Source organism: Caretta caretta, chromosome 5, assembly GCF_965140235.1.
Source record: "Caretta caretta isolate rCarCar2 chromosome 5, rCarCar1.hap1, whole genome shotgun sequence".
Classification (NCBI taxonomy): Eukaryota; Metazoa; Chordata; order Testudines; family Cheloniidae; genus Caretta; species Caretta caretta.
Window position 1 is genome coordinate 34,430,641 of NC_134210.1, and position 26,107 is coordinate 34,456,747.

A 26,107-nucleotide genomic window follows, 5' to 3' on the forward strand; every position below is an offset into this window, starting at 1 on the left:
GCATTGTAGTAGCTGAGCAAGTTTCAAAAAATTAGGAAAATAATGTTTTCCTTATGTAAAGCTTCTAATTTTTAATGTATAAAATGTTAGGCCTACAATTACAAAGATCCTCCTTATAAAAAGGATATCTTTGGACAATATTTTCCTCTATTTCCATAGTAGCAACAAGTTAATGACATGAACCACACATCACCCCTCTTCTGCACCCCCAAATTCCTAGTTAGTTTTCTTTAAATATTCCAAACCTTTGGCTACTTTGCTGAATAGAATTTCTAAAGTGTTTATGATTTACACATTGCTAGGCTTGCCAACCAAATGATTAAAAACACTCCCGTCCACTGTCATCCCCTTTACTTGCTTGAAAAGGGATTTTGTGTTTTTATTTGACTCTGTCCCTTTTTGGACTGTAAAAGCAAGGACATTTGTAAGAGTTACAATAAGTGGAGGAAATCAGTGTTACTCATTGCAAATTCATATTTTACAAAGAAGATTGTTCTGCATATTTCCCACGCAAAGATATCAAGAAACAAATGTTACATTTTAAAATGAACTTCTGTGAATCCATAACTGCATTGAGACAATGCTTTTTGCTTTTTTTTTTTTTGTTTCTTATTGTTATAATCTTAATTTATATTAAATGTAGCCATAATGGAGCTCAACAGTCTCATAATGGTTAGTTAAATCTAGCCTGATCTTCAGAACAAACCATACAATGGATGGAAGTTATTCACTTTACATGGTGGTTTACGAGGTTGGGAAAGAAAATGGTGTCCTCTATCACCACATATAACAGAGTGCAGTGGCCCTATATGACTTTCAGGTCCAGTCCAACTTCAGGTGGTGGTTGAGGGGTAGAGACCCTGTGTTTTTGCATGGGATAAAGCAATCTCTCCATCCCTCATTGTTACTATAGTGGTTTGGCTGGTAATGCCATACTCCAGACACACAGATGTTCTAATTTGTTTGTACTATCAAGTCAAGGGGCTAATAAACTAACAAAAAATCTTTAAAGTTCTATTAAATGAAGAATGATTATTAGATTTCCATTCATTTATGAATATGGAAACAAAGCATGAAGAAAATACTATTAGTTTTCAAATCTTCTAATTCCATCCTAGTCTTGATACATTATAACTGCCTACTTTGGAAACCAAACCAGGAATGTAGAGCCAGCCTGACTAATGCTGTATCTCAATCAGTTGCTTAACGGCTTTGTTTTGCTGGCATTTTGTATACTCAAACAGTTTGAGACAGGATAATGGTATGCTGGAGTCCAAAAGTGTCTGGGGAGTTATTTTTCTTCCATTGCACTCCTTTGAATAAGTTTATTTGTTTACACGTTGAAGGGGTTCCCCTCAGTACATGCACCACATCATAATGTCACAGTTCTATTTAAAATCTTTACTTAGTTACATAAGTATTTGTTTCTCAATCTGAGCTCCTGAAGTAATTGTATTACTAGGAATCACTTCTATGTGTAGTCCTGCAATAATTCTACGGTATATTTTAAAAATATTTCTGAAACAGCAAAACTCACTAAGAAAATAAACCAGCTTGAAATACCAATTGAATATTTATGTTTTGCATAGATACGTCATATTATTCCAAATTAATCACTAGTTTTGACCCAAAAGTACATATTTTGAAAATCTGTTTCAAGGTGATGAAAAATGCACTTCCAAAAATTAATATTGAAAAGATTCAAGCTTACCACTTCAGTTCTACTCAGTGTTTATTTTCATATTTTGATCGTGGAAATCATGTATAAATCAGACATTACAAGTTCCTCTGGTCTTGCAGTTGTCTACATGAATGGGTCAACTACTAAGTATAGATGATGTATTTTTAGTATAAAATCAGGATAATATGACATTTAACTATCAACCAATACTCAATTACAGAAAAGATACAAACTTTTGTAATATAAATTAATTGCCATTACAAAAAGGCAACTGTAGTAGCTAATAAGGTACAAAAATCTGTAACTTCTATAAATATAATGAAACGCCAGAAACTAAATGAAATACATCACAGATTTCTGTACAGCACATTTGAATATGCAAACTAAGACACATAGCACATTATACAGCAAGAAAGACTATCAAAAACACTAACAAGGATTTCCAACACCACTGCAAATTCTGTTAGTACAAGTACAGGACATAACATGGAAGCGACAAGATGACCAGCTCAGAACTGCTAGACAAAGGAGGACAGTTGTAAAACATTAGGCGTCAGACAGAAGCATGTCAAAAACAGCTGTTGTTGGATACTGATTGATAATGTTTTTATTCTGACTGCTGAAACACTGCAGACAGACATAGGTCTGAGAAGCCGCCCAGTGTGGGCACATCCACACACACAAAAACACACACCCAGAAAGTAATTTAACAGATGGCTAAAGAACATTAAACCACAGTATCTTTTTTTTTTTTTAAAGACAATATTCACTGTTTAATGAAGTTGCATGGAAAGTAGCTAGTTCCTAGTGATTGAATTTATTTAATCTAAACGATGAATACACAGGAAGAGAAAATAGTCATTGAGATTGGTCATCTGAATAAAAAAGGTCTGGTATTCACAGATTCTGTATTAAGAATATTCAAGAACACTTTAGACAGAGTGTGTGACATGAACTGCTATGTATTTTTTAATCCCTCCATAAAAAAGGTGAAAGTGTTTAACGTTTAAAATCTACAAATCCATTATAATCCATTCACAAACAGAATCACATTCAAAGTAATGTTAAACATCTTTCCTGAATACTTAAACAGTTACGAGGTATTGTTTCAACCTTTAGTAGAGAGTGATTACTAAGAATATGCACATTGAAAATCATTACAAAAAAATTTCACTGCGCCTGTGCAGTTGACATTTTCCTAAAGAAAAGAATTAAACATCAAAAGGTCCTAATATACTGTATAAGGGAGTATGGCTAAAGCCATATTCTGATTGGCTAGTTGGGCCTTTTTGATGTCACTGCTGTGTAGCACTTTCCAACAGTGCATAGTTGAGATTTCATGACCAAACTAATATCAAAACCCCTATGACCTTTGCACCAAATTAACTGTTGGTGTAAATTAGTAAGAACTAAGTGGAGTTGGTCTCATTTACACCTGTTGTGAATTTAATTAATTACATCTAATATGGGCCAGAAGGCAGAAAATAGTAAAAAGATTGTTCCTCCCACCCTCTAATTTTAAACCGAAAAGCAGCTAAACTTTAGAATGCTACCTTTTCCCTTCCTCTTGCCCCCAGAGTGGGCTTCACTTTTGCATGTAGCCCGCTTCCCCTTCTTACTCATATCCTCCTCCAAACAGATTCTTTTGCAGACACCTGAGAACTTTAAATTGTTTGTGTTACCTGAAAGAGTGAATTGGAAGCTCTAAACTAGATCCCAATTCATTTTTAGTTCAGGTAAAGGGAGCCCACTCAAGGTGCCTAGCAATACCCGAGGGGCAGCAAGCGTGTCCCAATTCATAGAAGGAGAGTTGGGAGCTGGTTTTGAGTAACATGAACAGTTTAAGTTCCTGAGTATCTGCAGAAGAGGTGCCTTGGGGCAGCACATGGGTAAGAAATACATAGATAGGGGAAGAGGGGGAGAGGAAAGTGTCAGTGAGCCCAGATGCTCTCTAGGCAGCAGATTCTAGCGCTCTGGTTACTTTCAGCTCTCAGTTTCTACTACACAATTAATCCAGAAGTTACTCAGGAACCCCCATTTAGTTTTGATTATAGGAAGTGAGTTGAAACAGCCTCTATCAGGCTACACGCTTATATTGAAATGTGCCTCAGGGAAGCAGTTCACAAGTGACGGAAGAAGTGATCCAAATAGTTCAAGGAAACTTTAAAAAGGTAAAAGTTATAGAAACCAGTTAATTTAACCAAGAGTACATTACAAATAGGGAACCAGCTTTTATAGGCTCTCCCTCACGATTTTTTCTTATCCTCAAACTAGTTATAAACTAAAATAAACTTAAAGAAATGAACTCCTTTCAGAGTGAAAAGACACGTTGAATAAAGCTGTGAAAAGTAGGTCTTCTTTTAAGAAGATTTTTCAAAACCTGAAGCACAGAATCAAGATGGATATCTATACCCTCAGTATGCCATTGCAGGGTATGCATCAAGCAGGGTATTGGTGGATGTGGGCAGCTAACTGGACAAGGCACAACCACCACCGTGTGTACCAAACATCTACTGATTTCTACACCCTCTTGTGATATCTGGTTTTATTATAAACCAATGAACTGAGAAGCTCATTTGAAAAGCAAACTGATTTACATCATTTTAAAACTGCCAAAAGGCATGCAAATGTTGCACACCTGGGGGGGGGGAGGTGGATGGGGCTAAGGGGTGGAATATGTATTGCATTCCTAGAACTGAATGAAGTTTTTCCATTTTTGTTCAAAACTGTGGTTCTGATTAATAAACTTTTTACTAACTTTCAGTCCTCAGCGGATTTCTGAAGGCATTTTTTAAAGTCCTAAAAATAGGGGTTTATAACAGGAGATATTATAGAGGCAGGAGCACAGGTGTGATAACAATACTACTTTGAGTGAGAGATACAGCAGATCCCTTAATTTAAAATGGTCACACTTCATGCTATTTATACAGCAGAGATCCACATCGGAGTTAAAATACATATACTCTTGCTGCTCTTCGATGAGAGTCACTAAAAAAACAACAACTGGTAAACTTTATCCAACCTATTTAATTTTTTAAAAAATATCATCTACTTAAGTTGTAGCTGCAATTTTATGCAAGCTATTTTTTATAATCCAGATAATCCAAAACCCATAGCAAACACACAAAGCACACGCTGTGTTTGTGCCTTATTTCCCCTTACTCCCTCTAACTTGACTGCTTGTACCTTTGAAAGGGTTAAAAATTAGATTAGTAGTCAACCAGCAAGGTATTTGTATTTTCATTCAGTAAGACTTCAGACTAGATTTTGCATCAAGACATTTCCTTGCTTGTAAGATGATTTACTGGTACTCTGACTGGCCATCCTTTCCATATAGCTTGTTTGCTGATCCCAAGGACATACACACACAGAAATATCCACAAATTTTTAATGACGCTTACTTTTCAGAAAACATAGTTGGTGGTATTTTTTTTCATCCTTTACAGACTGTGACTTTGTGCATGCAGAATTCCATATCAAGAATTTTTATGATAATGCAGGGAAAAAACATGCAGTGAGCAAAATTAGTGGTGCACAAAGAGGAACTCCCTATATTTCAGTAGCGTGATGACTTAACTGGAATAATCATATACCCAATACCAATCATATACAGCGCATTTATTTTAACAAACAGATCTTCTGCACTAAATGAAAGTTTATATTTACTGTAAGCCATAACGCAGTCTCGATACCAAATCATAATTAAGCTGGGAGCAGAATAAACAGGTTCAATGATGACTGTAGAAGCAGTCCTCTTTCCTAGCTTTTCACATTCTTGAAGGCTCAAGCTCTCTCTCTTCTAGCAAATTTATCAGAAGGGTGAAGCTGTCTTTTACTGCTTCCATATCATCCAGGGAGCAGGGTTTAAGAATCCAGCGCTTTCCTCGTGCAAGTGGTTCAAGTTCAAAATATTTTTTGATCTATTTTAAAAAAAGTAGAAAAGAGGAAAAATTAGTATTTCTTTCATATTACAGCTGGTCTCTTAGAAAATAAAATGTAAAAAACCCCCAGAGGACACTCATTTTTAGAATCACATCCACAGCTGTTCTTATACTACAGGTTATATGTTGTGACCGGAAAGTGTCTTCTTTAGGGGTGAGTGACCTGCTTTGCAAGCCACCATTCGACCAATACCTCTAACAGCATGGGAGGTCTGAGAAAGAATTATATGCACTTAAGGCACAGAGTAAAGTATATTAAGCAAGTGTTCAAAAAAGTCAGAAAAATAACAGCAAGCAACTTTATAAACAGCTGGGCATGTACTTTAAAATCAACCTCATGACATGCTGTACCATATTGTTATTGGTAATCATCTGTAACTACCTGATCAACCAAAATATGCAACACACAAATTTTACTGTCAAAAAATTCCCCAAACTTATGTACTTGATTCAATGGTAAATTACAACAGAGGTTTCCTGGGAACCTCAAGCAACTGACTGCTAGATGCAAATGACTTACGCAACCAGTTGGCTCATTTGTCGCTATACATCGAAGCCTAGGATATTAATGTTGTCAAGGTAACAATAAGTATTATGTATGAGAGATGCTGTCTTTGTCTCTGATTGGCATATAGCATATTCTAGGTACAATAAAATTAAATATTAGTATTACCATCATAGAACAGTGGTTTTCAACCTGTGGTCCATGGACCCGTGCGGGTCCACAGACTATGTCTAAGATTTCCAAAGGGGTCTGCTCCACCATTTGAAATATTTGAAGGGGCTGCAAATCAGAAAAGATTGAAAACCACCGGTAGTTTGTGTGTGTATGGGGGTGGGGGGTGAGAAAACCTGGATTTGTGCTGGAAATGGTCCACCTTGATTATCATGCACATTGTAGGGAGAGTGGTCACTTTGGATAAGCTATTACCAGCAGGAGAGTGAGTTTGTGTGTGGGGGGGCGGAGGGTGAGAAAACCTGGATTTGTGCTGGAAATGGCCCAACTTGATGATCACTTTAGATAAGCTATTACCAGCAGGACAGTGGGGTGGGAGGACGTATTGTTTCATGGTCTCTGTGTGTATATAATGTCTTCTGCAGTTTCCACGGTATGCATCCGATGAAGTGAGCTGTAGCTCACGAAAGCTCATGCTCAAATAAATTGGTTAGTCTCTAAGGTGCCACAAGTACTCCTTTTCTTTTTGCAAAGACAGACTAACACGGCTGTTACTCTGAAGCCAGCTAAGCTGTGAACCTTTTTGACTAAATTAAATCTCACTGCGGTATTTCTATGCTAGTCATGTAGCAAAGACATGAAAAAACTGTAAATACAACTTTTAATGACAAATGTTAAGAGCATCAATGTACTTGAAAGAAAATATTTGGGAAGATGTAGCCCCTAGTAAAGATTTCATTGACATTCATGACAGCAGCCATAAAGCACTTATAGACAAGTAAGGAAAGCCAGGTATATGTTGGTTGTTCTTCCCAAACTCACTGAAAGGCTTTTACTTCTTTTAAACACAATAGTCTCATTGTGGTTTAAGTAAATTATCAAGAAAAAATAGGTTCAGTTAATTCCTTGGTCTTTTTTAGAAAAGAAAAGAAGTATAATAGCTGGTACTTTTCAGACTATTTTGATCAGTGGATTTCATTAAGCTGTGTTTGTCAAGGAAAATTCCAACATACTTTTTCCTTAGTCAGTATTTGATCCAGAAAACCTACCAATGCCTGACACGTCAAAGTGACTTTTATCTTATATATATAACTGCAATTACATGCATCAGTGTTTGATATTGTCCAAACACCAATAGAAATATTTTGTCCTTACAAAGTTTAGTATGAACATTCTTGTACTGAGGAATGTTTTTGCAAGAAATATTAACTTTCCACTCTCATAAAGACAGCCAGAAACATGCATAATAATAGTAATTATTATTTTTATTTGTATTGTGGTAGCAACCAGAGGCCTCAATCAGGGATCAGAAGCCATATAGCACTAGACTCTGTACTCTAACTAAATCTTCTAAAGACTACACAAGCTGTACATTCTCCTTGAAGCTCTTCAAAATGTCCCTACAATTGCTTTGTTTACCTGATAACCTAATTAAATACTAGAAGCCTGTAGCTTGTAGTAATTCTAGCTTATAGTAATTTTATTAATTGACATAATCTGAATTTATGTACTGTTGTGACAAGATACTTAGACGAAGTGCTAGACAGAAGTCAATATTAGAAATATTACAGCAAGGTAGGAGAGATTACTTATCTACAATAATCTATAAAGGTAACTGTATTACTAGGGATCTTGATCATAGTTATCAGAAAAATGAATATTTCTATTTAAATAAAGAAGTGGGAAGAGCTACCCGTTTCAGCTCAGAAACAATCAAACCTAGATTTGTCAAACAATGCAGAATCAGGTTGGTAACAACCTAGAAAGATGGTGTAAAATCAAGAATAGAGAAAGCGTAGGAATACTTACCTATGAACAGCAGTTACCAAACCATTATTTACTGTGTTTTCGCTTAGTGTAAAATGTTATTAAAATGATCACCGATAGTACAAGTTTAAAATTTGCAATAACACTGCAAAAATTTCCTAAAAATCTTGAGACAATTAAGGATTTTAGAACTGAATTTTTAATACTATTAGAATACCTATTTCATATCTTTATTTTTAAACCTACAGATCAGTGTGGTAAATCGTTAGAATATTCAGTAATCTAGTAAAGGTATGTATGTTGAAGTCTTTCATATATTAGAAATTATACTAGAAGTCAATTTAGGTCAATGTTTAAGCAAAGTACACTAACCAAAGGATTTGAGTACAAGGGTATAAGAATGTTGTAGTTTGTTTCGGTAACTGCACTCTTTGAATGCTAAGTATGGAGAGGAAGTGAAAGCTGTACAAAAACATAACAAATCAAGGTTTCATTACAGCCACTTGATAAAAGGACCCTGCTGGTGTTAAGCTGACAAATATGGCTGAGTAACGTGAGATTTTCAGACCTACAGAATGCCCACCATACACCCCCTACTGGTAGACCACTGCAATCTGCCCCACTGATTACATACAAGTCTTAATGTACAATCCTATTTATACTAGATGCTTGAAATAAGGCCAACCAAGGCTGATTATCAAAAGGTAAATTGCATTTTAATGATGGAGTCCTTGAGCTTAAGCTTTAAAATTTACAATCTATGAAAACGCACATGGAAAAGAAATAATGGCACCAAGCACACTAGCACTTTAGTCTTCATGCAACTTAGAGCAAAAGTAACAACTACTTACCAGGTCATACTGTTGTCAAGATGTACAAAATGATTTTAGGTTACATTTCAGTGACTGTATGTTCCAAAACAAAGTCAATAATGGAGTAATAAAACAGGGCAAAATTCCCTTTGGTAAATTGGTATCGGAAAAATTGTTTTCTTGACAAAAATTGAAAATCCCATTCTTTTAGTTTTTTTATTTCTTGGTATGTAAATAAAATATAGAAATTAAATTAACAATCTGGCACAAATATTCTGTGTTTGTGAGGCTGATCCATGTTCCAAAATATCCATAGCCAGAGAACCCAAATCTTGGTGGCTGCTGAAATAAGAGGAAGCTGATCATTATGCAGTGGCTTTTGGAGTAGGAACCTCTGGTGATGACACAACAGAACAGCTGTTTGGAATACCCATAGGAGTGCAGCTATTCTGGGGACAGCCATAGAGAAAAAGGCTTGCTAGCTGACTTGTCTCTAACCCAGATATAGAAACGAACTATAATTAGCCTACCCCTACTTTAGATATTTAACAACAGTGGCATAGAAGTGATCTTCGGAACAATTCATTGTACGTTATTGCATTCTCCAATGTAAGATTTACACTACACTGGATGAACCTCAGTAAGTCAAGGGCTTTGGGAACCGTTTCCACTATTTTGAAGTCTCGGGAAATTAGTTTGCGTACACAAACATTTCTCCTATAATTCAAACCGGTGTTTGCCCTCTTATATATACAAAGCGTGATTCAATTCTAAAAACAAATATTTTCAGACTAAAAAAGAAGCCTGCACTATCCAACTGAGATAAGACAGTGACTCAAAAGCTAGATTGGCACAATTAGGTGCCCTGTGATGTGTATATGGTCTACATTTCTGTTGGAATTCTCTCTAACTTATCTCCCCTCCACCATCCCCTCATTTCTTTGTATTTGTTTTCAACACTGTCTTTCCTTCATTTTCACACATTTATTCCCAAAGGGAATTTTTCTCTCTGCTCCTATTTTCACAACTCTTCTAGACATGATGGAACCCAATCACCACCAAAATGTCTGAGTGGGTTTGAAACTATGTCAACAGCTTACTTACCCTAGTTTTCGCACAATCTCTCATCACAGTAGGACAAAAGTGGTCATTTACTCGTAGGAGCTCTTCTGTCTTCTCCTATTGCCTGAATGATGAAAAGGGTCCCTTCCTGTCCATGGGATATCCAAGCTGAATATAAAGCTACAAACACGTATCCTTCACTCAGCATACAATTATCTGTCTTGAACTGGCATTTTAAATTACTTACAACAGGACTACGAAATTTCTAAAAACCGAGGTTAGAAAGAAATATGATGAATTAAATGCACATCACTGTAAGACTTCTGTACCGTTTTCTAGTGCTCCCCATTATGGGTCTTCATCCCACAATGGGGCCTTGTCATGTTGCAAAAATTAAGTTGTACTGATACCACATTCCGTAATCAATAACCCTCCCCACAACACATGTACAATATTATTTTCTCCCACTTGAATACACTAGAAATATAATTCTCAAACTTTGCTTTTTCCAACTTGTAGATTAAGCAAAAACTAGCAAAGATTCATGCCCAGATCCTCAGCAAGTGTAAATCAGCACAATGCTATGGTGTTTGTGGTCCTACAGCAATGTACACAGGCTGAGTATCTGGACCCAAAGTTAATTTCATATGTGACATTACTAACATGCATTTATTCTCTTCAAACAGCTCTAAGATTAATTTTGAAAAACTATCACAAATGAATTAAATTGTAGCAAGGGAAATTTAGGTTGGACATTAGGAAAAACTTCTTAACTGTCAGAGTGGTTAAGCACTGGAATAAATTGCCTAGGGAGGCTGTGAAATCTCCATCATTGGGGATTTTTAAGAGCATGTTGGATAAACACCAGTCAGGGATGGTCTAGGTAATACTTAGTCCTGCCTTGAGTGCAGGGGACTGGACAAGATGACCTCTCGAGGTCCCTTCCAGTTCTATGATTCTGTGAATCTGACAGTTTTTTGGACTATTGGATTTGTGTCTGCTTATCCAAAAAATAAATAAATAAATAAATAAAAATGGAGGGCCATATCCAGCTTCATCTAAATGTCAAACTATCACGGTAACGAATGTGCTCATGTGCTATATTCAGTTAGGACAACTCAGGGAAAAAATTGCTTTAATTGTAGTGATGGCTATGAATGTATTTCAGTATCCTTTTACATAAAAAAAATCATGCAAATAGACAAATCCACTGAACCTTGTTTGCAGCCTCAGCTAAAATGTATTTCAATCATTTGAAAAACATGTCCAAAACAAATGAAATCCTTCAAAAATATCAGAGTTGAGGAAATAATTCTTTCTTATGAAAGAATCCTATTATCACATCGTTACCGTGATAGTTAGAGCTGTTTGAAGAGTTCTGCTTCATTGCTCAGTAGGTATAGTAGACTGTCTCAATTTCTCTCCAACAGTTGAGGGAAAAAGGAAAGATTTTGATGATAGGGAAAAATAAATAGAATGCTTGCAAAATTTTTGTTTTTCAATGACCTGGCCAAGAGTGACATTTATAGGAGGCTCCTTTCCTCAAAATGTTAAAAGTAATTCAGAACTGATCAATATGTACTTGACATATTGTATTTGGATTGGACTCCACTGTTGTCTGTTGTGTGCACATGCACACAATGGAGATGAGGTTAAAGTGCTCTTAAAATCTGCCTCTAACAAATTTATAAATTTAACTAGTTCTGTTGCTGAGTTTATTGTCACTCTGATTTCTGAATCTGTGAATGTGAAGATCGAACTTAAAGCATTTAATTACAAAGCATAAAGATTTTATGATAGAAATCATGTTACTGAGTTTTTATTTGTTTTTTAAATAGGACCTGACATGCTTAAGGGAAAAACTTCTGTATTTCTGAGTAATAGCAGTGGCACTGGTAGACATTGCTCTAGGTTAAAAAACAAAAAAACATTTCCATCCTAACACTTGTTTTCATAATGCTCACAACTAGTGAAGGGCAATAATGGCTATGAAAGGGTTGTGAAATTTGTGTTGCTAGGTTACTTTGTATGGTTATGAAGCATTTGAAATTTTGCTTTTAGCAAAAATAGTAGGTCCAAAAGCTTTTGCAAATGGGTTTCTGAAAGGCATTTCTAGTTCAAAATTTTTCATGTAAGTTCTACTACGGCCATGGCTGACAATTCTGACTTGTGAATTTTGACTGACAGGGATAGAGGAACACACATGCACTTCACAAATCATTTATGAAGTATCCAATTTACACAGTGCTTTACGGAATAGATGCTCTCCTCCCTCCTTTTTATCATTCGTAACCTCCAGACTCGACTCTCCTGAACTTGACCTTCAGATCATAAGTGATTCAGTCTTTTGCCTGCATTTTATAGTAGAATCTGAAGTGTTTTCAAGGGAGAGAGAGGATGCTTGACAAATGAGAATGGAAAGACTGTACTAAAGAGTGCAGCGTGGTACTGGCAAACCCAAGTGTGGGAGACTAAAGAAAGGAAGGAGAAGAAGGTGACAGTTGTGAAGAGTGTGGGGAGTGGTGGTCACAAAAAATGTCCAAAAAGTCACATCAGATAGAACAACTCTGGTCTCTCTATCATAATAAGCTATATAGGCAGGTATATACAGAGATACACAGACACATTAGGACATGTAAGGAGGGCTGACAGAGCAAGGGACCAAATTAGCACAGAGATCTGTATTAGACACACTGTTCTGGCCAGGACATAGGTCCATGTTGAGGAGTTGCCAGTATGTCAGCTCTTTCCACACATCCACTTAGGAAGGAAATTGATTTATTTGGGTATGTTGTGCTAAGTTGTTCACAGAAAATAATAAAAGATCAGGTAGTTGGTACAAAATCTTTGCCATAATTTTTTTCACCAAGAATAGCCTATTTTCCGAAAAATCCTTTGATTTTAATTGTCATGGGCATGCTCGAGTCTCTCTCAGACTACTGGGAGTCACTTAGATAATACGACGAAGAGGGTGGTATAAGCAGCTACAGAACAGAAAAAACTATTGGATGCACAGGAAAGAAAAATTCTCCATATGCAGCCAACCTTTTATGGGGGAGCCTGAAAGATGACTCATTCAAATGGTTTACTGCCTCCTGGTCAATGGTGACAACACCATCTCATCTATTTGGGAGCGGCATGTGAGAACAATCTCACCACCCATTAATATTAATGCAATTAAAGGGCTATTGCACAACTTCCTCAATCCCCAAACTCTATGCTGAACAGATGAGTTCAGCACAGCCTTAGAAAGAAAGGATTGTTATTTCATACAAAAATCAGGAGAAAAGAAGTTACAAATTTGTCAAAGGGAAACAAAACTATGCCTCTTAGAGACAGCACTGTTTTAACAGATAGTACATTGTCCTGGTTTCTAAAATCAGTTCTCCCACTGGCAAGTCACTTCACCTCTCTCTCTCTGTTTCCTCCTTTGTCTCAATTGGGGTCTCTAGGTGCTACTGTAACACAAATAATAAATGACAATTACATAGTGCAAATTTCACTGCAAGGCTGAACAGATCTCAGGTCAGTCCGTAGTGAATTCTAGTTATTGTACTGCCTTTAGAAATAACACACCCTTAGAAATGTATTAGATATATAGTATCAAGTATTAGACGGTAAAAGACCTATACATTGTAAAGCTGATCATTAGCAGTGACTAAAGCCAAAGACATTCAGAACACTTGACATCCTACTTTTCTCCCCATGTATGGCATACCCACATAATATATGTGAACTATTTTTGAAACAGCTAAGCAACCACACATGCCTGAGGGGCACCATTAATGTACTCAGATGCATACTACTTTCACATATGTCCTAAGATAGTTTATTTATTTTACATGTACAAATACATGTTTTAAATTGCATATACCCCTTTAAGAAAAAAATTACTTCAATGTTTGCAAAAATAATTGTACAAGAAAGATACTAAAACCACAGAATGTTTACTAATTTCACTATTTGATTTATTTGGCTTGACTACTATCAGGTTTGATACAACACAGGAAATTAACACTGGCTTTTTAAAAATCAAATCTTTCTTCCTCAAGATGCCCTAAATGGGTTATATTTGACTTTCAGTTTGGTTTTTTAGTCAGATTGTTGGTGTTTCATGGCTTGTTTTATTACAATGTGAAAGTTAAATACAAAGTAGAATGTTCACTTTGGCAGGAAAAAAATTCTCGTCTCAATTTTGGCTTTAGCTATTAATACAATCCTAACCTCAGGAATACTACTTATACAAATATTTACCTAGTAAATACACCTATGGTGTAGAATCTTTAATTATCCAGAAGTCCAGAGACCAATCTGTGATGTAATACACCCCTATATTCGCACCGTACACACTACTGAAATTATCTTCGTGTATGCCTTGTAAATTATCATTTGAAAACTCAATTTGCTGCTCAGTATCATCCTGGTAAAATGTGTGTGGAAACACTGTATGTGAAATTATGAGACTCCCCTGGATGTTATTAACCCATGTTCCAAACCCCACAGCCCTGCCCAGGTAGAAGTCAGGTCTGTCCTAAACAAAGGAAAGAATGTGTGCTTGCCTTAATTTGCATTTAAGCAGTAAACATCCTTCCATATTTACTGTCTCCTGGGTCTCAGCTGGGGATTGAAACTATAAAAGGAGGGACAAACTCCGCAATGCACCCCTCTCTCCCCCGCCCACCGCATTCACCTCACTTGAAGAGACAAAAGAAGCAGCCATTGGATGCTGGGGAAGGGGTCCTGACCTATAGAGTCTGGTCAGTAAGACTTCTGAAAGCGTGTGAGAAAACTCTGCTTTGAATCTAACGTAGTTTGTTAATTTAGGCACCAGGAAGAATTTTATCTTTATTTTTCTTGTAACCATTCCTGACTTTTGCGCCTCATTTCTTATACTCATTTAAAGTTCATCTCTTTGTAGTTAATGAACTTGTATTATTGTTTCATCTAATCCAGTGTGTTCAAGTTGAAGTGTCTGGATATCTTCATCTGGGGTAACAAGTTGTGTGCATATTATTCCCTTAAAGGACTAATGAGCAATGTGTTTGTGCTATACAGGAGAGGGCTGGGAAGTACAGGACATACATTTCTGGAGGAAGATCCAGGACTGCGGATGGATTGGGGGTCACCCTGCAGCATAACCAAGGCTGCTAAGAGCCAAGGTGCAGCTGGCTGACTGTAGCACACATTGAGACATAGCTGGAAGTAACTAACATGATGAAGGCTGTTTGTGAGCAGTCCAGGGTGGAGGCTACAGCAGTAAGGCATTGTAGGCAGGGGTGACTCAGCTACTTATTAGTCGAATTGTACCCTGGTATGTCTCACAATCCCTACTATGAGGTCCAATGACATGTCCAAAACAAAGCTTTCAGTTCTGATCTTAGTTAAATGGTGTATAGTTGTGTTTTCTAAATAGCTGTCGATGCAGAAGAATTACTGCATTTGTCTATACACGTGTACCTATCTCGAGTCAGAATAAATAGCATTCAGACATAGAGTGCTCATGTTCAAAAGCCCCAAAACACTTTATGGACTTGTATCTGACCTAAGAATAGAGTTCCTAAAAGTCCTGTGGATTCCCATTTTTATAATACATAAACTGATCTAAGCAATGACTTAACATATGTACAAGGTAACATTTTATTGATCACCTATTTGAATTATATATGCATCATAAGAAAGTGTCAAAATAACCTTAGATTTTGTGCATTATTTGTGTAGTTATTGAAGTTAAAAATTCTGTGCAGTCATGCAACTGTAACCAATGCTCACTCAGTATGGCTCTCTGTCACCCTCAAGTGCCTGGCCCTGAAAAATGTTTTGAGTTTGCTACAGCCTTTGTGCTAATAAAGCTGGCTGTTTTAGTTCAGACAGGAGAGGTTCATACTTTTGATCCCGCCTGTCAACAAACTACCAAAGGAGTGTGTGTTACAAAGAGAAAAAGCACTAATTTTCCAAAAAACTGAAAAAGAAAATAGGCATTCATTAAATAGTTTGATTTCAGGAAGATGGGAAATAAGTGGAAAAAACCCTTTAAAAGAAAACCACCATCAGGGTTTCATAGGCAGATAGACAACAGCGTCCTTTTTCTCCATTTGAAACATAACTTCGTCAATGTTTTTCTCTCTCTGTCATGGCACCTGTAAGAGAACATCTCTGCTTCAAAATAAAGTAATTACAGGTACTGCAGTCATCAACACTTGAAGCTAATGAGTCAAGATGAACCCCAATGGACAAAAAATTTTATTCAGCCCAGATTTCTTTTCCTAGCAACTCCCTTCCTCTCCACTCATCCAACAAATATCCTGGCTAGTGGCAACCAATGGCACAATGAAGCTATAATGTCTCTTCCACATTACTTTTCTTTTTTTGCACACAATATAAATCCAAACCCTACACACTTACAAATTAAGATTCATAGATATTAAGGTCAGAAGGGACCATTATGATCATCTAGTCTGACCTCCTGCACAACGCAGGCTACAGAATCTCACCCACCCACTCCTGCGATAAACCTCTCACCTATGTCTGAGGTATTGAGTCCTCAAATTGTGGTTTAAAGACTTCAAGGAGCAGAGAATCCTCCAGCAAGTGACCCGTGCCCCATGCTACAGAGGAAGACGAAAAACCTCCAGGGCCTCTGCCAATCTGCCCTGGAGGAAAATTCCTTCCCGACCCCAAATATGGCGATCAGCTGAACCCTGAGCATATGGGAAAGATTCACCAGCCAGATACCCAGGAAAGAATTCTCTGTAGTAACTCAGATTCCATCCCATCTAACATCCCATCACAGGCCATGAGGCATATTTACTGCTAAAAGTCAAAGATCAATTAATTGCCAAAATTAGGCTATCCCATCATACTATCTCCTCCATGAACTTATCAAGCTTAGTCTTGAAGCCAGATATGTCTTTTGCCCCCACTGCTCCTCTTGCAAGGCTGTTCCAGAACTTCACTCCTCTGATGGTGAGAAACCTTTGTCTAATTTCAAGTCTAAACTTCCCAATGACCAGTTTATTACTTGAATTGTTGTATTACTTGAATTGTTGCTTAAAATTGAAATTTTAAGCAACAATTTATAATTAGATAGCTGACTAGTGCTTATAAATGATAAAAGTCAAAAGGGTTATAGTATGTAATTAGCATGATTGAGAATATACTAAAATGATGAGCCCCCCCACTTCTAGTACTTCTTGGTAATGTACTTTTAAATATGACTAGCTAAAAGGATCTTACCTTGGTACAGAATAGAGTTAGTTAAGAAATGTTCTGTACACGAAAGAAGTTAATGAGTTTAAGTCCCAAACTCACATATCAGAGACAACCAATTATCGTGTCTGAAACACAGGCTTGTAAAACTATCAGTTACTTGTAAAATGGTCTGCTACACACGAGTAAGATGTTGTTTAAATGGCCTAATTGACTAGATGCATTCACCATGAAATTGATTCCTTTAAAGCATTATTTTTTGAACTTGATACAAGTTAACTGCATCGACTGAAAATGGGAAAAAAATCTGGCATTATAAAGTGTAGGTTTCAGGTATGAGTTCAGTGTTTTATGAGGTCGAGGGTTACTTGAATGAGAAACTCATCAAGTACAGACAGTCATGTCTAGGGCAGTAACTGAAAAGGTTTAATACAATTAGACTATTCTGCCATTTCTATGCCAGGATGCATGGTATAAGATACAGTGCTATTCCACCAGAGCCTGTGCAGCTGTAAAATAGCACAAAAGAGGTAAGCTACTGGATGGAACATCTTTCAGCTAAGAGAGAAAGATCAGAATAAACCTTAGAGTTCCTATTTTACTACAGCTAGTGAAGTAGCATCATATCACTAATATTGTGCCTGACTCTTTGAAGGACATTAGCATTTAAGGCTTTTTTAATAACTGAAATGTCCTTTTATTCACGTTTTAAATTTAATTAAATTACAAATTTCTCAATTGGACAGGATACCATATATGCATTCAGATCTATTGACCTCTGATCACTAAATAAACTAACATTTTCAGATTAATTTTGTATGTTAAATTCAATGTGCTGGCTACTGAAAAACAGTATACAATTTACAAGGTGTCTAAATACTATCTCCACATTGCTATTAATTCACTGATGCATTGCCTGAACTACTGGAACTCCTTAAGCTAAAATAATTGGACTTTGTATTAGTTTAATTCATCATTCTAAATTTACTTTGTTCTTTGGAAATGTTCTAAAGAAACATTTCTGATTGTCCTATAAAAAAAGAAAAGGAAACCACTTAGTTTAAAGTATTGATAAAGCAAGGGTAGTAATCTGAAAAAATAATAAATGGATAAAACAAATTTATTTTATACGTTGGCCCAGAGGTACTGGAGTAGCATACTGTGCTATCAACTGTAAAATTCTGATTTGAGAGCAGATTCAAATTCTCAGGTTCCAAACTGAAGGATTTGTATGTTGTGAACAGTATGCTCAGGACCCATCCAAGAGTGCCGGCCACATTGTTCTTCTAAGACCAGATGTAGACGGAGTCACAGAAATTACAGTGTCATCATCTGGTCTTTCAGCCTACAGGCAGTGTGCCACAGTGGAAGGAATCTGAAAGAGGAAGTCAGAGTCATAAAGATTAAGGCCAGAAGGAACCACTAGATCATCCAGTCTGACCTCCTGCATCTCACAGGCCACTAACACCACCCAGTAATACCCACACACTAAACCCAACAATCAAAAGGAGATCAAAATATTACAGCCCACCGGAGAAGACACTATTATGTGACACAGACAAAGAACAGGAGGGCCCAAGGTGCACCAGCATTCAAGCCCCTGCAATAGCAAGTGACCCACATGCTGCAGAGAAAGACAACCCTCCCTCCCTCCCCCCCCACAGTCACTGCCAATTTGACCTGGGGAAAATTCCTTCCCGACGTCACATATTGCCATCAGTTAGACCCCGGGCATGAGTGCAAGAACCAGCCCCAAGCACCTGAGAGAAAGAGAGAGAGAGAGAATGTTCAGTACCACATCAGAGCACTGGCCCTCCCTGTCCAATGCCTCATCTCAAGCCATGGCCATCCCTGATGCTTCAGAGAAAGGAGATTAAAGAAACCGGGCCAGAATACAACAAGTAAGTGGGGAAAATCCTTCCTGACTCCATTATTCCAGAAGCAGTCCTACCAGTGCCTTGCTCAATGGCATTAATATTTTTCTCTCTCAACTGGAAGTGCCTTGTCTAGTACATTCTAAGATTGCATTTGCCTTTTACACACTACATTACACTGGAGGCTCAGGGTTATCCTGTGATCAACCCACACACCCAAGTCTCTCTCCTCTGTTGCTTCCCAACTGATGAATCTCCAGTTTGCAGCAAAAAAATTTCTTATTAGACCCTAAGTGCAGGATCTTGCATTTTGTACTATTGAATTTCATCCCATTTCCGTCATCCTAATCTTCAAGGTCATCCAGATCTTCCTGTATACTATTCTGATCCTCCTCTGTATTGATGATGCCTTCCAACTTTGTATCATTAGAAAATTTGATTATCACACTCCTACTTTTTGTGCAAAGGTAATAAATAAAAAATATTGCGAAGAGATCAGCAAGGAAAGGGGTTTAACTGATTTTAAGGTATTGAAACATTGTTTTTTTAAGCATCTTGGAACTGGCATTGCGTTAAAAGGTAAAATAGCTGCAATTTTTTTTTTTTTAAGTACATCAAAAGCAAAAGGCCTGCTAAACAACCAGCGGGGGCCACTGGACGATCGAGATGTTGAAGGAGCACTCAAGGACGATAAGGCCATTGCAGAGAAACTAAATTAATTCTTTGCATCAGTGTTCACGGGATGAGGATGTGAGGGAAAGTCCCAAACCTGAGCCATTCTTTTTAGGTGACAAATCTGAGGAATTGTCGCAGATTGAGGTGTTGTTAGAGGTGGTTTTGGAACAAACTGATATTACTGTTTAGTTTAAGTCACCAGGACCAGATGGTTCTGAAGGAACTCAAATGTGAAATTGCAGAACTACTAACTGTAGTTTGTAACCTGTCATTTAAATCACCTTCTGTACCAAATGACTGGAGAATAGCTAATGTGATACCAATTTTTAAAAGGGCTCCAGTGGTGATCCCGGCAATTACAGGCCCATAAGCCAGACTTCAGTACTGGGCTAATTGGTTGAAACTATAGTAAAGATAAAAATTGTCAAACACATAGATGAACATAATTTGTTGGGGAAGAGTCAACATGGTTTTTGTAAAGGGAAATCATGCCTCACCAATCTACCAGAATTCTTTGAGGGGGTCAACAAGAATGTGGACAAAGGAGATCCAGTGGATATACTATACTTAGATTTTCAGAAGTCTTCGACAAGGTCCCTCACCAAAGGCTTTTAAGTAAAGTAAGATGACATAGGATAAGAGGGAAGGTCCTCTCATGAACTGGTAACTGGTTAAAAGATAGGAAACAAAGGGTAGGAATAAATGGTCAGTTTTCAGAACGGAGAGAGGTAAATAGTGGTGTTGTCCAGGGGTCTGAACTGGGACCAGTACTATTTAACATTCATAAATGATCTGGAAAAAGGGGTAAACAGTGCGGTGGCAAAATTTACAGATTACACAAAATTACTCAAGATAGTTAAAGTCCCAAGCAGACTGCAAAGAGCTACAAAAGGATCTCACAAAATTGGGTGACTGGGCAACAAAATGGCAGATGAAATTCAGTGTTGATAAATGCAAAGTAATGCACATTGGAAAACATAATTCCTACTCTACAAATAAAATGATGGTGTCTAAATTAGCTGTTACCACTCAAGAAAGATCTTGGAGTCATTGTGGATAAGTTTCTGAAAACATCCACACAACGTGCAGCAGCAGTTAAAAAAAATGAACAAAATGTTGGGAATCATTAAGAAAGGGATAGAAAATAAGACAAAAAATATCATATTGCCTCTTGAATACTGCATGCACAGTTGTGGTCGCCCATCTCAAAAAAGATCTATTGGAACTGGAAACAAAAGGACAACAAAAATTATTCGGGTATGGGACCGCTTCCATATGAGGAGGGGTTAATAAGATTGGGACTTTTCTGCTTGGAAAAGAGACGACTAAGGAGGGATATGACAGACGTCTATAAAATCATGACTGGTATGGAGAAAGTAAATGAAGTGTTATTTACTCGTTATCATAACACAAGAACCAGGGGGTCACCAAATGAAAATTAATACGCAGCAGGTTTAAAAAAACAAAAGGAAGTATTTTTTTAATACAATGCACAGTCAAACCTGTGGAACTCCTTGCCAGAGGATGTTGTGAAGGCCAATACTATAACAGGGTTCAAAAAAAAGAGCTAGGCAAGTTCATGGAGGGTAGGTCCATCAATGGCTATTAGCCAGGATGGGCAAGGATGGTGTCCCTAGCCTCTGTTTGCCAGAAGCTGGGAATGGGCAACAGGAGATGGATCACTTGATGGTTACCTGTTCTGTTCATTCCCTCTGGGGCACCTGGCATTGACCTCTGTCAGAAGACAGGATACTGACCTAGATGGACCTTTGGTCTGACCCAGTATGACCGTTCTTATGTTCTTAAAAATTCGAATGCAAGTGGCAGTACAGCAGCAGCCTGAAGGTCTGCCAACTGAAAAGTAAAAGTTTGGAAATGGACTTCAGGGTTCCAAATCTCAGGGTGCTTGAGGCAGAGCACACTCAGCAGTAAAATACTGACATTTGCCTCAGGAAAAAAAACCCAAACAGTTCATTTCCTCTCTTGGTAAAAGTTAAAATGGATTAATTGTGGCATCCAGCAAAAGCCGGCTATCAAAATGATCAGCTGGATTTAGGTTAAAGGTAGACCCAGAAGTGCAATTGGGCCTTCTTAAGCAAAGTTCCTACCACTGACCAGCACACTGGTTTGTAGCATGACTGGGTCTTCATCTTTAAATCTGTGCTTGGATGAAGGCAGGTCTGTTTATTTTATACAAACATATGCAACAAAATAACCCTTCTGATATAAGTTTACTTTATTAAAGTTGAATATAAATGAAATATGTAAGGCTCACAGTATTGTTAAAAAATTAAACCCCCATTCTTCTTAGGCTTAACTAAATCTTATGCAGTACTGGCCTTACCATGAGGCAAACTGAGGCCGTTGCTTCAGGTGCCAGACTGTGGGGGGGCACCACTAGGACCCAGAGTGTAGAAAATTGTGTCTGCTGCTGGTGCATATGCAGTGATGAGCTGCCAAAATCTTAACAACTGGTTCCTTCCTCACCCGGTTGAGGGGTCGTGGCCCATCCCCGCCCCCCGGGACTCCTGTCCCATCCAACCCCCTGTGTTCCTTGACACCCCCTTCTGGGACCCCTGCCCCATGCACCCTCCTCCCCTATCCCCTGACTGCCCCCAGAACCGGGCAGGAGGGTCTCATGGGCCACCGTAGTGGGTTCCCACCCCGCCCCGCCCCTAAGAGCCAGAGGGACCTGCTGTGGGGCGAGGTGGGGAGTCCCGGCGGTGCTTACCTGGGGCACAGCTCCCAGGAAGCATCTGGCAGGTCCCTCTGGCTCCTAGGGGCGGGGTAGCGTAGCTAGGGGAAGAGCAGCCGCTGCCCCCACTGATCACATCAAAAATGGCGCCTTAGGCACTGACTCGTGGATGCTCCGGGGAGCACCCATGGGGAAAATTTGGTGGGTGCAGAGCACCCACGGGCAGCTCCCTGCCCCGTCCTGCGCCCAGCCCCAGCTCACCTCCACCTCCTCCCCTGAACGCGCCGCCCCGCTCTGCTTCCCCGCTCCCCTGGTTTCTCGTGAATCAGCTGTTCGCGTGGGAAGCCGGGGAGGGCTGAGAAGCAGGCGGCGGCTTCGCCCTCAGGCCCAAGGAGGCAGAGGCGGGGAGCGGTTCCCCTGCGCATCCCCATCCCGGGTTACCTGCTGCAGTGCAGGTGGCACTCCTCGCGCCTCCCCCCCGCCCCAGCTCACCTTCGCTCCGCCTCCACCTCCCTGGGCCTGAGAGCGAAGCCGCTGCTTGCTTCTCAGCCCTCCCAGGCTACCTGCACAAACAGCTGATTCGTGGGAAACCGTGGGGGCGGTGGAGAAGCAGAGCGGGGCGGCGTGTTCAGGGGAGGAGGCGGAGGCAGAGGCAGAGCAGAGGTGAGCTGGGGCTGGGCGGGGAGTTGCCTGTGGGTGATGTACACCCACCAATTTTCCCCATGGGTGCTCCAGCCCTGGAACACCCAGGGAGTTGGCGCCTAAGGCACCACTTTTGGCCGGTTCTTAAATTTAGAAGCCCTTTTAGAACCGGTTGTCCCTTCTAAATTTAACAACCAGCTCCAGCTCACCACTGTGCATATGTATTCTCTCTGCTCTAGATGCACAGAGATGGAGTGCTGTGCTGGAAGAAGGAGGGCACAAGAAACGTAACAGGCAGGCAGGAGAAAAGGTGAGAGGGAATAACAGAAAGCAGCAGGAGCTGCAGGGAGAGAAAGGAGGGGGAGCCTCTTAGGTACCTTTCTAGCACCCCCAGGAGCCTGGACTGATTAACACCAGCTTCTTAGGGAGCTTCCTATTTCCTGCTGCTTCCCTGAACCCACTTGAGGGGAACAGGCAGTCAACTGAAGTACTAGGAGTCAGTTAGGCCCTTAAGACGCTGATATCTTCCCTCACTCAGGCCCTGCTACCAGCCTGCTTGTCTGTCCCCTTCAACTGAGCGTTGAGAGCCACTATAGCTGGCACAAAACAGCAGTCATGAGTGAAAGAAGAAAACGCCCCTCTGGGGCAGCATTCAGAAAAAGCAAGCAAGCAAAGGAAGCTTTTCTATCTAAGCAGGAGGGAGCTCTCCTGAGATACACAGACACAAATGTTCACGGTGAGCCTTCCAGCCCCAGTGAGGATGTGAATGGTGAGGAGATGCCTGATCTTCCAGTTAGTCAGAGTGCAGGTGACCTGGCAGCTACTGCAGCATCCATATCTCCATCTCAAATGGATGTAGCCATGCACATTTCTGAAGAAAAGTGTAGCTCCGAGAAGAGTGTGGTAGAGGCACAAGAAACAGCTGCTGCCGAGTTTAATTTCTTAAATCTAGATGATCCAGGACTGTGGACCCACTTGAGCAGTAGCCTGAGGGACTTCCTTGTACTGCATGGGCCACAGCAAGTGAAAAACTTCATGTTCCCCAAAGACAATGAAAATCGAAGTTTCCATCCAACACATTACTGGTGTGAAATCCCCAATAGTGACAAAGTGGAGAGGCCATGGCTTATGTACTCAAAAACCCAGAATGCGGCATACTGTTTTTGTTGCAAACTCTTCCAGTCTAATGTTCCAGCCACATTGGGTTCTACAGGAACAAAGGACTGAAAAAATCTGGCTAGAGATCTGGCATGTCATGAGACGGCAGCAAATCACCAGAGAGCATTCCATAGGTGGAAAGAGCTTGAGATGAGACTAAGGTTAAAGGCCACCATAGATGATGGAAAAATCCCTGGATTTCCCTCAGTCCCTGGAAAAATCATGGAGCAGGTCCTCAAAGAATCAATCCTGAAGCACTTGCATGAGAGGAAAGTGATCAGGAACAGCCAGCATGGATTCACCAAGGGAAGGTCATGCCTGACTAATCTAATCGCCTTTTATGATGAGATTACTGGTTCTGTGGATGAAGGGAAAGCAGTGGATGTATTGTTTCTTGACTTTAGCAAAGCTTTTGACACGGTCTCCCACAGTATTCTTGTCAGCAAGTTAAGGAAGTATGGGCTGGAAGAATGCACTATAAGGTGGGTAGAAAGCTGGCTAGATTGTCGGGCTCAACGGATAGTGATCAATGGTTCCATGTCTAGTTGGCAGCCGGTATCAAGTGGAGTGCCCCAAGGGTCGGTCCTGGGGCCGGTTTTGTTCAATATCTTCATAAATGATCTGGAGGATGGTGTGGATTGCACTCTCAGCAAATTTGCGGATGATACTAAACTGGGAGGAGTGGTAGATACGCTGGAGGGGAGGGATAGGATACAGAAGGACCTAGACAAATTGGAGGATTGGGCCAAAAGAAATCTGATGAGGTTAAATAAGGATAAGTGCAGGGTCCTGCACTTAGGATGGAAGAATCCCATGCACCGCTACAGACTAGGGACCGAATGGCTAGGCAGCAGTTCTGCGGAAAAGGACCTAGGGGTGACAGTGGACGAGAAGCTGGATATGAGTCAGCAGTGTGCCCTTGTTGCCAAGAAGGCCAATGGCATTTTGGGATGTATAAGTAGGGGCATAGCGAGCAGATCGAGGGACGTGATCGTTCCCCTCTATTCGACATTGGTGAGGCCTCATCTGGAGTACTGTGTCCAGTTTTGGGCCCCACACTTCAAGAAGGATGTGGATAAGTTGGAGAGAGTCCAGCGAAGGGCAACAAAAATGATTAGGGGTCTGGAACACATGAGTTATGAGGAGAGGCTGAGGGAGCTGGGATTGTTTAGCCTGCAGAAGAGAAGAATGAGGGGGGATTTGATAGCTGCTTTCAACTACCTGAAAGGGGGTTCCAAAGAGGATGGCTCTACACTGTTCTCAATGGTAGCAGATGACAGAACGAGGAGTAATGGTCTCAAGTTGCAGTGGGGGAGGTTTAGATTGGATATTAGGAAAAACTTTTTCACTAAGAGGGTGGTGAAACACTGGAATGCGTTACCTAGGGAGGTGGTAGAATCTCCTTCCTTAGAGGTTTTTAAGGTCAGGCTTGACAAAGCCCTGGCTGGGATGATTTAACTGGGATTTGGTCCTGCTTCGAGCAGGGGGTTGGACTAGATGACCTTCTGGGGTCCCTTCCAACCCTGATATTCTATGATTCTATGATCAGCATGAAGAGAAGATTGCATCAGAGTCTCTTTACTGGAAAAATGTTCTGAAAAGGTTCATTGCCATTGTGAGAATGCTTGCTACCCAAAACCTAGCACTGCATGGCACTTCAGATTAGCTGTAGGTGCCAAACAATGGAAACTTCCTTAAAATTGTGGAGCTGATGGCTGAGTTTGATGCTGTACTCCAGGACCATCTAAGAGTCACCACCCAAGAAATGTACACACACTACTACCTTGGAAAAACAATTCAAAACGAGATCAGACAGTTACTGGCAACAAAAGTCAAACAGAAGATTGTGACGGATCTGAAGTCAGCAAGATATTACTCTGTTATTCTGGACTGCACACCTGATATCAGCTATATGGAA

General features: G+C 39.7%; 1 protein-coding gene across 7 annotated transcripts in view; it reads right to left on the reverse strand.

Annotated features, from left to right (window-relative positions):
• Positions 1–1,714: 1,714 nt before the first annotated feature.
• The window catches only part of ARL15 (ARF like GTPase 15), a 334,819-nt gene continuing 310,426 nt past the window's right edge, over positions 1,715–26,107 (reverse strand). For 6 of the 7 annotated variants that reach the window (XM_048851826.2, XM_048851825.2, XM_075128468.1 and 3 more), the window contains one exon: positions 1,715–5,601. In XM_048851826.2, the coding sequence (XP_048707783.1) occupies positions 5,449–5,601 (153 nt within the window). In that variant the 3' untranslated portion in view covers positions 1,715–5,448. Of the gene's footprint in view, positions 5,602–9,981; positions 10,120–26,107 lie in introns of all 7 variants that reach the window. The other variant, XR_012668398.1, reaches the window with a different exon arrangement.